An 11649-nucleotide genomic window follows, 5' to 3' on the forward strand; every position below is an offset into this window, starting at 1 on the left:
ATACAATACATTATTAATATAATTTGTAATATATAAAAATATTTAGTCCTCATGACCACTATCTGAGGAAACTGCTATCATCAATCCCATTTTTCAGAAAGGAGACTGAGGTGCAGAGTGATTAAAGTAACTTGTGGAAGATCTCATCACTAAGCCTGTGGCAGAGCCTGGGTTTGAACCCAGGTCTAACTACAGCACCATATGTGTTCCTTACTACAAGACTAGGTTATGAAGATTGGTGAGTGATCTGGTGGGCTGTGTAAAGTCATGGGTCGGGAAGGATTGGAAATGGGAGAAGACCAAGGAAGATTTATTTTGGACCTAGTAAAAACACTTGAGATTTTGAACCTGTCTCCAAAAGTCTTGAGAATTTCAGGTTTAACTTATGAGCTATGGAAGGGCCAAGTCTGTCTGGACCTCAGTTAGGACAGGCAATAAAGCATGGTGGGTTAACAGCACAGCTTCTTTAGTCATGTGGATTCTTATTCACTGTACCACCAGGGAAATCCTACTACTATCAACGGCTGTGCCATGTGGCCTGTGGGATCTCAGTTACTAGACCAGGGATCGAATTTGGGCGCTGAGAGGGAAAGCACTGAGTCCTAACCGTTGGACTGACAAGGAATTCCCTGTAACTTTATTATTAATTGCTGGCATTTGCTTGGTGCTTTCTAGATTACATGGCTCTCTTGTGTAATTTGTAACTGACTCATTCGAAAAGACCCTGATGCTGGGAATGACTGAAGGCAGGAGGAGAAGGAGATGACAGAGGATGAGATGGTTGGATGGCATCACCAACTCAATGGATATGAGTTTGGGTAAGCTCCGGGAGTTGGTGATAGACAGAGAGGCCTGGTGTGCTGCAGTCTATGGGGTCACAAAGAGGCGGACATGACTGAGCGACTGAACTGAACTGAAGACTTTCATAAGAATTTTAAGAGATAGGTGATCACAGACTTACCTTTCTTCTCTGGGTGCCTCATTTTTATCAAGATCAAGCAAAACAGAACAAAAATTTTGGGTTTGATCTGACAGACCAATGAGAACCACCACCTACCACATTTAGTAGTAACGATAGTATCTACAATGACAAGCAGCTGAAATTGACTGAGTGCTTATGATGCATCAGGTTTTCTTTTAAGGACTTTATAAGTGTTCACTCTTTTAATCTTTGTAAGCTTCCTTTTTATAAGATGAAGAAGTGATTGAGAAGAGATTTTGTGACTTGCCAAAGATCATTTAGCTAGTAAGTGGTAGAACTGGGCACTGACTCTAGGCAGTTAACTCAAGAGCCCATACTTTTAACTGCTATTGTACTGCCCTTCTATAATTATAGGTTTCTGAGTTAAGTAGTGACACAGTTAAATTGATATTTAAAGGTCAGTCTTAACTAAAGTAGGCAAGAAGAATCAGACTGAAAAGCCAAAGATTTTATAAACAAGCTAAGGATTGGCAGGGATTACTTGTGGGAATAGAAACGTGAAGAATACACATTAATGACTAAGAGGAATGTATTCTAGAGACAGTGAAGAAAAACTTTAAAGATCTGGAAAAACTTGCATATAGGAAAGGAAGATATCAAAGATGATTTTAGGATATCGTTCAGTTCAATTGCTCGGTTGTGTCCGACTCTTTGCGATCCCATGAACGGCAGCACGCCAGGCCTCCCTGTCCATCACCAACTCCCGGAATTCACCCAAACCCATGTCCATTGAGTCGGTGATGCTATCCAACTATCTCATCCTGTCATCCCCTTCTCCTCCTGCCCTCAATCGTTCCCAGCATCAGGGTCTTTTCAAATGAGTCAGCTCTTCGCATCAGGTGGCCAAAGTATTGGAGTTTCAGCTTCAATATCAGTCCTTCCACTGAACACCCTGGACTTACCTCCTTTAGGATACTGAGTTGATGCAATTTAGAGCAGGGACTCATGGAAACAAGAAAAACAAGGAGATGGGTAAGGTGAAATTTCAAAGACATAGAGAAGATTAATAGAAACTAACTTAAAGCATATGGAAGAAAGGAATCTTAAATAACCATGAATTAAGTATTAAGATATAAATTTTGGGATAGAGATTATGATAAACATCCTTATTTCTCACCTAGGTCACAGGTTTTTGTTTTTTTGGGTCACAGTTTTTAAAAAGTAGCCTATTACATTTATACATGGTAATATTAACATTCTGGTAGACTCTTTGATTATGCTTCTTGTAAACTCACTGCTGCAAAGGAGAAATCTAGATGTAAAATAAAATTTAGAATCTGGATTCAGAAATAATATACACATGGAAATAATATACACATGTAATATAAATAAATGATAAAATTTCACTGATCTTCACAAACAGAATATAATTCTACTGATAAAATATCCAATAGGCCTGAAACAAGATTTCATGGTATCCCAGGGTTCAGAGAACACACTAATGTAGTCTGGAGCATCTCAGCTCAGGATTACTTTGAAGGCTGTGAGCATATATGGTTGATCTTTCTTTATGTCATCAGTTTACTTAACTAGATGTTTGATTCTAACACTTAAAGTCTGTGTAACTGTATTTACATGTTTTTCTTACTTATAAGTCAGTGTGTAACTCAATGACAAGGACTTCATTCTTTCTTTTATCCTCTATTATAATAAAGGGTACAGTGTAGGTGAGAAATACTCTTTACAACAATTTATAAATACATAATGAAAGAATAGTTAGCAGAGGAGAAAGAGAAAGGAAATATACATGCATAGATGCTCAAGATGGCTAGAATAATGCAGCTTTAAAGATCAAGTGAGCAGGGTTTCGAGGCGGAAATGATCAACAGTATAAAAAGCTGCCTTGAGATTAAGAATGGAAGAAAAGCCCACTGGATTTGTTAAAAATAACACTCATGATTTTTGAGAGAGTAGAGGAGATTTAGATCATAGGTAAAAAGATGGGTAAAAAGGTACTTAAGTTCAAAGATGTGATGGGTTCAAACATTCAGAAATAAGGATGCGAAGGTGATAGACTAAAATGGGGAAACAAGAATGCTAGGGTTAAGAGCGAGACCTATGGATTACGCTGCTGGGGTACAAATGTCCATTTTTCCAGTTAGTAGCTATGTGAACCTGGGCAAGTAACTTTTCTGAGCTTTGGTTTCCCTATGTGTAAAATGAGATCATCACAGTACCCATCTCATAAGGCTGCCATGTGGATTAAATGAGCTAACTACATGAAATACTGACCATGAGCCAAACATAAGTAGGTATTATTAATCTGCTGTGATAAGTCAAGTTTATCTTTTTGTGGAAGTGTGAAGACAGAAAAGTCATGGGGAAGTATGAAGACCTTAGAGGGCTATGAAAAGCAGGGTGCCTACAAACTAACAGGAACTCTGGACAACGTAAGAACTCACTTTAAGAAGATGAATGTGGCAACGTTTTAGATTCTGGAATGTAGAGTAATGCCCAGGAGAAGATACTGGCAAATGACAGAACTCTTGTTGAATGGCTCCTATCTTCTCAATGGAATTTAGGTCAACTGATAATAACTCAGTGTATTTTTAGAATTTTAGAAAGCTTTAGTCTGAATAGAAATTGAATACCACTGCAGCTAGGTCAAATTTGTCTTATGCCACTGATGTTTTCTGTTTACACACTATGGCTCACAAGCATGGATGTAACATATATTTTTTAAAACAAATACTGCTTACTAGATAGTCCAGGCATTAGTGTAGATTATAACCTATCAAAAGGCATGAAAAGTATACTCTGAGTAAATAGATGATGGTTGTCAAATAAAAACTTGATTACAGAGAACTTATAAGGTTCTAGACTAACCTAAATGCATTTGTGACAATTAAGAGTCTCTGAGGTGAAAAACAAATCATTGATTTTTTTTTCTTCTCTGTGCAGGTATTTCACATCTGTATGTCTTTTCCGCTTGATAAAAGAAAGCTAAGTTATAAATAATAACCTTAAAAGTTTCTTCAGGATGCCAGCACACACTCATTCCAGGGGAATGAAGAACAAAATGAGCTGTCTGTATTCCTTCCAAGTTCCAAATCCTGAAATAACAGGAGTATAATGTTAAAAATTTTTGATACACTGCTAAAAAAAAAGAAATTCCCTACATTTATTCAAGGCTATCAACTAGAGATTATAGGGTAGATATCTGTATTTAAAGCATCTTTTATAGAAAATTATAACAATTATACTTATTTTAGAAAATGTAAAATCAGTATGAAGAATTTAAGTTTTACCACATTCAATAATGGAAAAACAGTCACATACATTTTCTAATTAATCTAATACAGCAATACCATAACACAGTAACTAAATTAAATTATTCATGAACTCTTTATTTTGTGGACAGAATCTTGAAGTTTCTAGGTCACTAATCAGGTTGTATTGCTACTTCAGTGAGTCAAAGTGAAGTTGCTCAGTTGTGTCTGACTCTTTGCAACCCCATGGACTGTATGTAGCCTACCAGGCTCCTCTGTCCATGGGATTTTCCAGGCAAGAGTACTGGAGTGGGTTGCCACTTCCTTCTCTAGGGGATCTGCCCAACCCAGGGATTGAACCCAGGTCTCCTGCATTGTAGGCATGCCATCTGAATCACCAGGGAAGCCCCTTCAGTAGTCACTTCAATTAACAATAATTTCTACCAGGGGTACTTAAAACATACACCTGCACCCCTCTCTTCCACCCCAGTGCTCCCATTTTAAACATAAAGAAGCTAGTATGAGGTGATGTGAATTTAGGGAGATAGGAGTTGTTCACTCCTTCTGCCTTTGGGTTCCCAGGTCAAGGGTCAATTTCCTATCATTTACCTTTTCTGATATGGCTCACTTCCTCAATTCTTCTCAAAAGGAGCCTTGACTAATAAAAAATTAAAGGATAGAATGGCTGAAGGAACAAGCATCTGGTTCCCTGTACTTTCCCTCTCTTCAACACTTACAATGAACCTACTCAATTTCCATCTCAATTTTCTTCCCATCCCCAGAGAAGAGATCAAGATTCAGAAGTCTCAATAATGACTCTTTTGTGAGAAGTCCTATTCTTCATCTAGACTAATGGTTTTTGAGCTCATTCTTCACATTCAATCATTGTTATATCTCACTGGTACAGAGTGTGGCATAGAATTAGGATGGCAAGAGACAGAAGGTAAAGGGTAGCTGGCAAAGTGTCCACAGAATCTGGTCCTTAAGAACTGACTGCATTTATTAGAATGCCTTGGACTTTTTCGTCTATATTATAGTTCATATCTCATTAGGGACCATAAAACAGTTTCAAGAAACTTAGGGAATGTTTTTAAGGTTGAGGCAAAATTTTATTTCAAAGAAAGCAGACATATTTAGTTTACAATGCCTCTACTATTCTGGGTCAAACCACAGGATTTAAATATTTTTCCTTTCTAGAGAAATTATAGGACCTCCAATCTTTAAATATCTTAGTTACATATAAACTAACATAAATATGCTTTAAAATGATTATCTACTTGATTAAATAGAAGAAGCACACACTTTTTTTTCCTCTCGCTAAATTAACACTTCATCTGTGTTTACATAGGGAGACAACTACAATTTAACTGAGGAGGTTGGAATCACATTTCCTATGGGTTTATTCAATTGTGTTTCCATTTTCCACAGGAAATAAGATTATTAGTCAAGGCAACTGAATATTTCTTTCTTCTTTATTACTGTTTATACAATAAAGTAGTGGGCTAGCATATATTTTACCACTATTGAAGTAGCAGAAATTTGTCTTGCATATTCAGTGAATCCCATGAGAGAATGGTTTAAAGGCTCCATTCTTTTGATTTTATTCTAACACATATTTGACTTTTGTTTGCTATTATATTGAATGAATACAGACCAGGATATTTTCATGATTTTTTAATTTCAAATGGAGGAAACCAAAGAGATTTAAAAAATGGATATTCTATAAAAACAAGCCAACTAATGAAGTTTATTCTTGTCCACTGAACCAAATTTTAATCTCATTTTTAGATAGTATTTAGCCTGAACAGAATCTGATACATTTTGGGAAAAAACAAAACAAACAAAAAAACCAAACTGATTTAAAAAATGAGCAGAGTGATCCAGATTACTTTATGGGATTAGGGTAAAATGATTTATAGCTTATAATTATATGCTTATTAAATAATTCTCAGCAGTTGCATAATCCAAGTACTAAGCATGCAAAATACAACCAACTGGGCTGAAATGAGTTATCACAGCTAAATTAGCTACAGATGGTACACTTTAACTTGTTAGGTTTTATTTCCCATTTTGATAGATTCTATAATTAAGCTTCTCTTTGTGGAGCTCAACTTATTTTCCTGTGTCTTTACAACATATCTCATCTAGTTAACTTAGTCCCATCAGATGAAATCACATTTCTTTTTTTGCAGTATACCATAAATAATAAAAATACATAAATCTTAAGCATGCAGCTCAAAGAGAACACACCTGAAGCATCCAGATTAAGATAGCATTTCCAGAACTTCAAATGTCATCTGTGCTTCCTTATAGTCCCTATTTCCTTTGTTGTTGTTGTTGCTGTTCAGTTGCTAAGTCATGTCCAACTCTTTCTGACCCCATGGACTGTAGCCTGGCAGGCTCCTTTGTTCTTCACTATCTCCTGGAGTTTGTTCAGATTCACATCCATTGAGTCGGTGATGCTATCTAACCATTTCATTCTCTGCCACCCTCTTCTCCTGTTTTCTTGCCTTCTCACAAAAAGTACCCACCATCCTGACTTCTGCTGGTTTGGGATATCATAAAGATGGAATCCTATGGAAAATACTATCCAGTGTATTTTCTTGGTCTGGCATCTTTTATTCATTATTAAATCTTGTGAAAGTTCCAACATTGCTGCATGTTGTCCTTTGTTCATTCTCATTGCTGTACATAGTATTCCATTAATTAAGTACACTGCCAAGTATTTACCCATTCTACTGCTGACAAACATTTAGGTTGTTTCTAATTTATGGTCATTACTAATAATCCTTCTACAGATTTTCCTGTACATGTCTTTTAGTGAATATAGACATCCACACACCCATTCCTTTCTTACACAGACACATGCCCACATCTTTCCACCTCTACTTTCTGGATACTCACTGGATCATAGCTTACAAATACATTCAACTTTAGCAAGTATACTGTCAAATAGGTTTCAAGACTGGCTGTAACTCATTTATCTTTTTTCCCCCTTTCATCTTTCTTTGTAATCACCAACTGAAAATGCCTAAATTTTCTCTGACAAATTTTCTGACAAAACCATCTTAAAAGAATTATTTGTCTCAATAGCAAAAGGCACAACTTTTCAGTTGAGCTTATCTGTAAGGTTGATTTCTCAAATCATTCCCTTTCCACTTGCATTTTATGTTATTTTCATGTATTTGTAAATGAATAAATTTCCATCAGTTTTAAAATGTAGTGAACACAATATATAGTAAAAACTCTCTTAACTGACCTCCTTCTGAAAGATTACTTTTTCTCTCTCCAGAACTGACAAGAGTAAGATTATTTTCTAATAGCTCACATGTGCATCTATTGTAGGCTCACCTCACAGAAAAATGGGCATAGTGAACTGCTGCTTGTAAGTCATGTAAACACATGCTTATTAGTCTATTGTAATTACATAATTATATAAGCTGGCAAAATATGAATGTGAAAGAACTGTTTCAATGGAACTAAGTTGATGGTAACTAAATGAAGGTAAGTTTCTAAATGAAAAAAATGCTCTTAAATTAGGCATGCATGACAGTTACAAAAGATTAAACAACTAAAACAAAAACCTAGCTATATTTGAATTATGACTGCTTGACAAATTTTGTTTTCATTGTAGTCACTGGATTATGGGTGTGTTTTAAGCAAAAGAGAAGTCCAAAGCAAATCAATGGGCACATAATTTAAGAAAAACAAAATCCTTGGTCTATACCAAAAAATTGGCAAATTTTCATATATACATTATTTATTAAAATAAGGTAAGACTTTCCTGGTGGTGCCCTGGATAAGAACCCACCTGCCCATGCATGGGATATAAGTTCAATTCCTGGTCCAAGAAGATTCCACATGCCGCAGAACAATTAAGCCTCTGGTGCTGTAACTATCGAGCCCGTGCTCTAGAGCCTGTGAGCTGCAACTACTGAGCCCATGTGCTGCAACTACTGAAACCGGCCGGCTTACAGCCTGTGCTCTGCACAAGAGTAGCCACAGCAATGGCAAGTCCACATACCACAACTGGACAGCAGCCCTGTTCTCTGCAACTAGCCCACGTGCAGCAACAAAGATCAAGTGCAAACAAAAATAAAAAAAAGTGAATTAAATAAATTAGGTAGACATTGCTTTAAAATGATTTCCTAAGTTTGCTGATGTTTTGGTTATCTAAGGAACTGCAAGTTCAACCATGTTAGATAAGAGTTTCTACTATAACTGGAAAAAACCCCCATAAATTCATATTTTAATATTTCCAAATTTATTGCTAGTATATTTGTTTATAATATGTAAAATAACCTAAAAGTTCATTATAACTGAAGAAGCATACTTTTCAGGCAAGCGGTATAGCAAGAAAAAGAAAAGCTATAAGGGTTTATAACTTTCTTAATACACATAATAAAACATATTGAAAGATAATAGACTCTTTGTAAAAGTATAAAAATATAACATTATCAAGTTAAACTATTATGGTCAAAAATCAGGAGCTATATAAAACATAAATGTATACCTATTCAAATGTTTGCAAGGGAAATTTCAAAACAAAAGCTTTTAAGGTAACGCTGACATATTAAGAAATCAATAATATAGACTGAACCTAAGAGCACTGGATACAGACAGCATTACTCTTGAGGTAAATAAAATGACAGTTTTGATGCAATTTGACTATGACTATAACTTCCCCACCCCTCTCAACTCTGTGGTCTTAAGTAGAACTCTCAGATTTAGTTCTTTGATGTACAGGTGAAGAGGTATCCTGATCTAAGATTAGGAACTTATCTTACTTTTGGTAGTTCATTGTCAAAATTATTGCTTCATTTCAGGCTGAGTGCTTTTCAGTAGAATATTAAGTTTGGAAAACTCAGCAGTGGCCACAGGACTGGAAAAGGTCAGTTTTCATTCCAATCTCAAAGAAGGCAATGCCAAAGAATGCTCAAACTACTGCACAATTGCACTCATCTCACATGCTAGTAAAGTAATGCTCAAAAATCTCCAAGCCAGGCTTCAGCAATACATGAACCGTGAACTTCCAGATATTCAAGCTGGTTTTAGAAAAGGCAGAGGAACCAGAGATCAAACTGCCAACATCCGCTGGATCATGGGAAAAGCAAGAGAGTTCCAGAAAAACATCTACTTCTGCTTTATTGATTATGCCAAAGCCTTTGACTGTGTGGATCACAATAAACTGTGGAAAATTCTGAAAGAGATGGGAATACCAGACCACATGACCTCCCTCTTGAGAAACCTATGTGCAGGTCAGGAAGCAACAGAACTGAACATGGAACAACAGATTGGTTCCAAATCGGAAAAGGAGTACCTCAAGGCTGTATATTGTCACCCTACTTATTTAACTTATATGCAGAGTACATCATGAGAAACACTGGGCTGGAAGAAGCACAAGCTGGAATCAAGATTGCCGGGAGAAATATCAATAACCTCAGATATGCAGATGACACCACCCTTATAACAGAAAGTGAAGAGGAACTAAAAAGCCTCTTGATGAAAGTGAAAAGTGGAGAGTGAAAAAGTTGGCTTAAAGCTCAACATTCAGAAAACGAAGATCATGGCATCTGGTCCCATCACTTCATGGCAAATAGATGGGGAAACAGTGGAAACAGTGTCAGACTTTATTTTTGGGCTCCAAAATCACTGCAGCCATGAAATTAAAAGACGCTTCCTCCTTGGAAGAAAAGTTATGACCAACCTAGATAGCATGTTCAAAAGCAGAGACATTACTTTGCCAACAAAGGTCCGTCTAGTCAAGGCTATGGTTTTTCCAGTAGTCATGTATGGATGTGAGAGTTGGACTGTGAAGAGAGCTGAGCGCCAAAGAATTGATGCTTTTGACCTGTGGTGTTGGAGAAGACTCTTGAGAGCCCCTTGGACTGCAATGAGATCCAACCAGTCCATTCTGAAGGAGATCAGCCCTGGGATTTCTTTGGAGGGAATGATGCTGAAGCTGAAGCTCCAGTACTTTGGCCACGTCATGTGAAAGCTGACTCACTGGGAAAGACTCTGATGCTGGGAGGGATTGTGGGCAGGACGAGGAGGGGACGACAGAGGATGAGATGGCTGGATGGCATCACTGACTTGATGGATGTGAGTCTGAGTGAACTCCGGGAGTTGGTGATGGACAGAGAGGCCTGGCATGCTGCGATTCATGGGGTCGCAAAGAGTCGGACATGACTGAGAGACTGAACTGAACCGAACCATATGGTTGGAGGAGGAAATGGCAACCCACTCCAGTGTTCTTGCCTGGAGAATCCCAGGGACGGGGGAACCTGGTGGGCTGCCGACTCTGTGGTCACACAATCAGAGACGACTGAGGTGACTTAGTAGCAGCAGCAACCATATGGTACTTAAATGGTAAGTGTCCCATTTAATTAAGAAAAAGGTCTCATAAATTGGGTGCTGGCTTATAGGGGATGGCCAAGATATTCTCAAGAGGTCTTTTACTTAGAGAGACGTGTTTGCCCTGAAAATTCAAAAGGAAATTTCCTGGATAATTTTATTTTCCATTTTTAATTGGCAGCTCATTGTCTATTAAGGAGTTCATCACAGAAGGAAATTTCTGCTACCAAATGTTTACAACATAGACAAAAGAAGGGATAGATGACATTAAATGACACATCTGTATTCATTTGGCCCTTTCTAACTGGTAAAGTGAAAAATATAAACCATAATTCTTTTAAAAGACAGGACTGGAACACATGAATCACTGTGTTGATTAATTAAATATAAAAGAATAAAAGTAATACTTAGATGTAGTTATAAAGATGAGAAGGCAGTTTACAAATGTTGCTTGTACAGGAAAGAGACCTTCAACACTCCTAGACAAGAAACAATTTTCACTGAGTTTGTGACAGCAAAATGAAGATTCTCCCCCTTCATTTCCTACTAATCAATCACTAAGTCACTCACCATGCTATGGATGATTCAAAAAAGGAGAAAATGTGGTATCTTTCCACAGTAAGTGAACACACAAATAGGAGGAAGAGTGAAACAAATTATAGAACTATTCAGTGCTAAAATATCTGGGTTTAAGTGCAAAAGTAGTTCAGAGGTGGGGAATCACATAATTGAAAGCACAAATCTAGGGATTAAGTAGACAAATCTTGACAGGGATATGGGAGGTTAAAGAGATGAATGAATAAACTGTCAGCTTGTGGCTTAGACTATAGAGAACTCTGATAGGTAGGGAAAGGCTTTAACAGTGGAGGTGACAAAATGGTGAATAAAGTGAAAGTCGCTCAGTTGTGTCCGACTCTTTGCAACCCCATGGAGTACACAGTCCACAGAATTTTCCAGGCCAGAATAGTGGAGTGGGTAGCCATTCCCTTCTCCAGGGGTTCCCAACCCAGGAGTTGAACTGGGGTCTCCTGAATTGCAGGTGGATTCTTTACCAGCTGAGCTACCAGGGAAGCCCACAAAACGGTACGACAGTGTAAAATAAAA

General features: G+C 37.3%; 1 protein-coding gene across 1 annotated transcript in view; it reads right to left on the minus strand.

The window, feature by feature from the left end:
* The window catches only part of NUP37 (nucleoporin 37), a 52117-nt gene that overhangs the window by 5014 nt on the left and 35454 nt on the right, over positions 1 to 11649 (minus strand). Inside the window, exon 6 of the mRNA XM_069585170.1 lies at positions 3945 to 4035. Coding sequence (XP_069441271.1) covers positions 3945 to 4035 — 91 coding nt within the window. The remainder of the gene's footprint in view (positions 1 to 3944; positions 4036 to 11649) is intronic.

The sequence above is a fragment of the Ovis canadensis genome, chromosome 3 (assembly GCF_042477335.2).
Source record: "Ovis canadensis isolate MfBH-ARS-UI-01 breed Bighorn chromosome 3, ARS-UI_OviCan_v2, whole genome shotgun sequence".
NCBI classification, from domain to species: domain Eukaryota; kingdom Metazoa; phylum Chordata; class Mammalia; order Artiodactyla; family Bovidae; genus Ovis; species Ovis canadensis.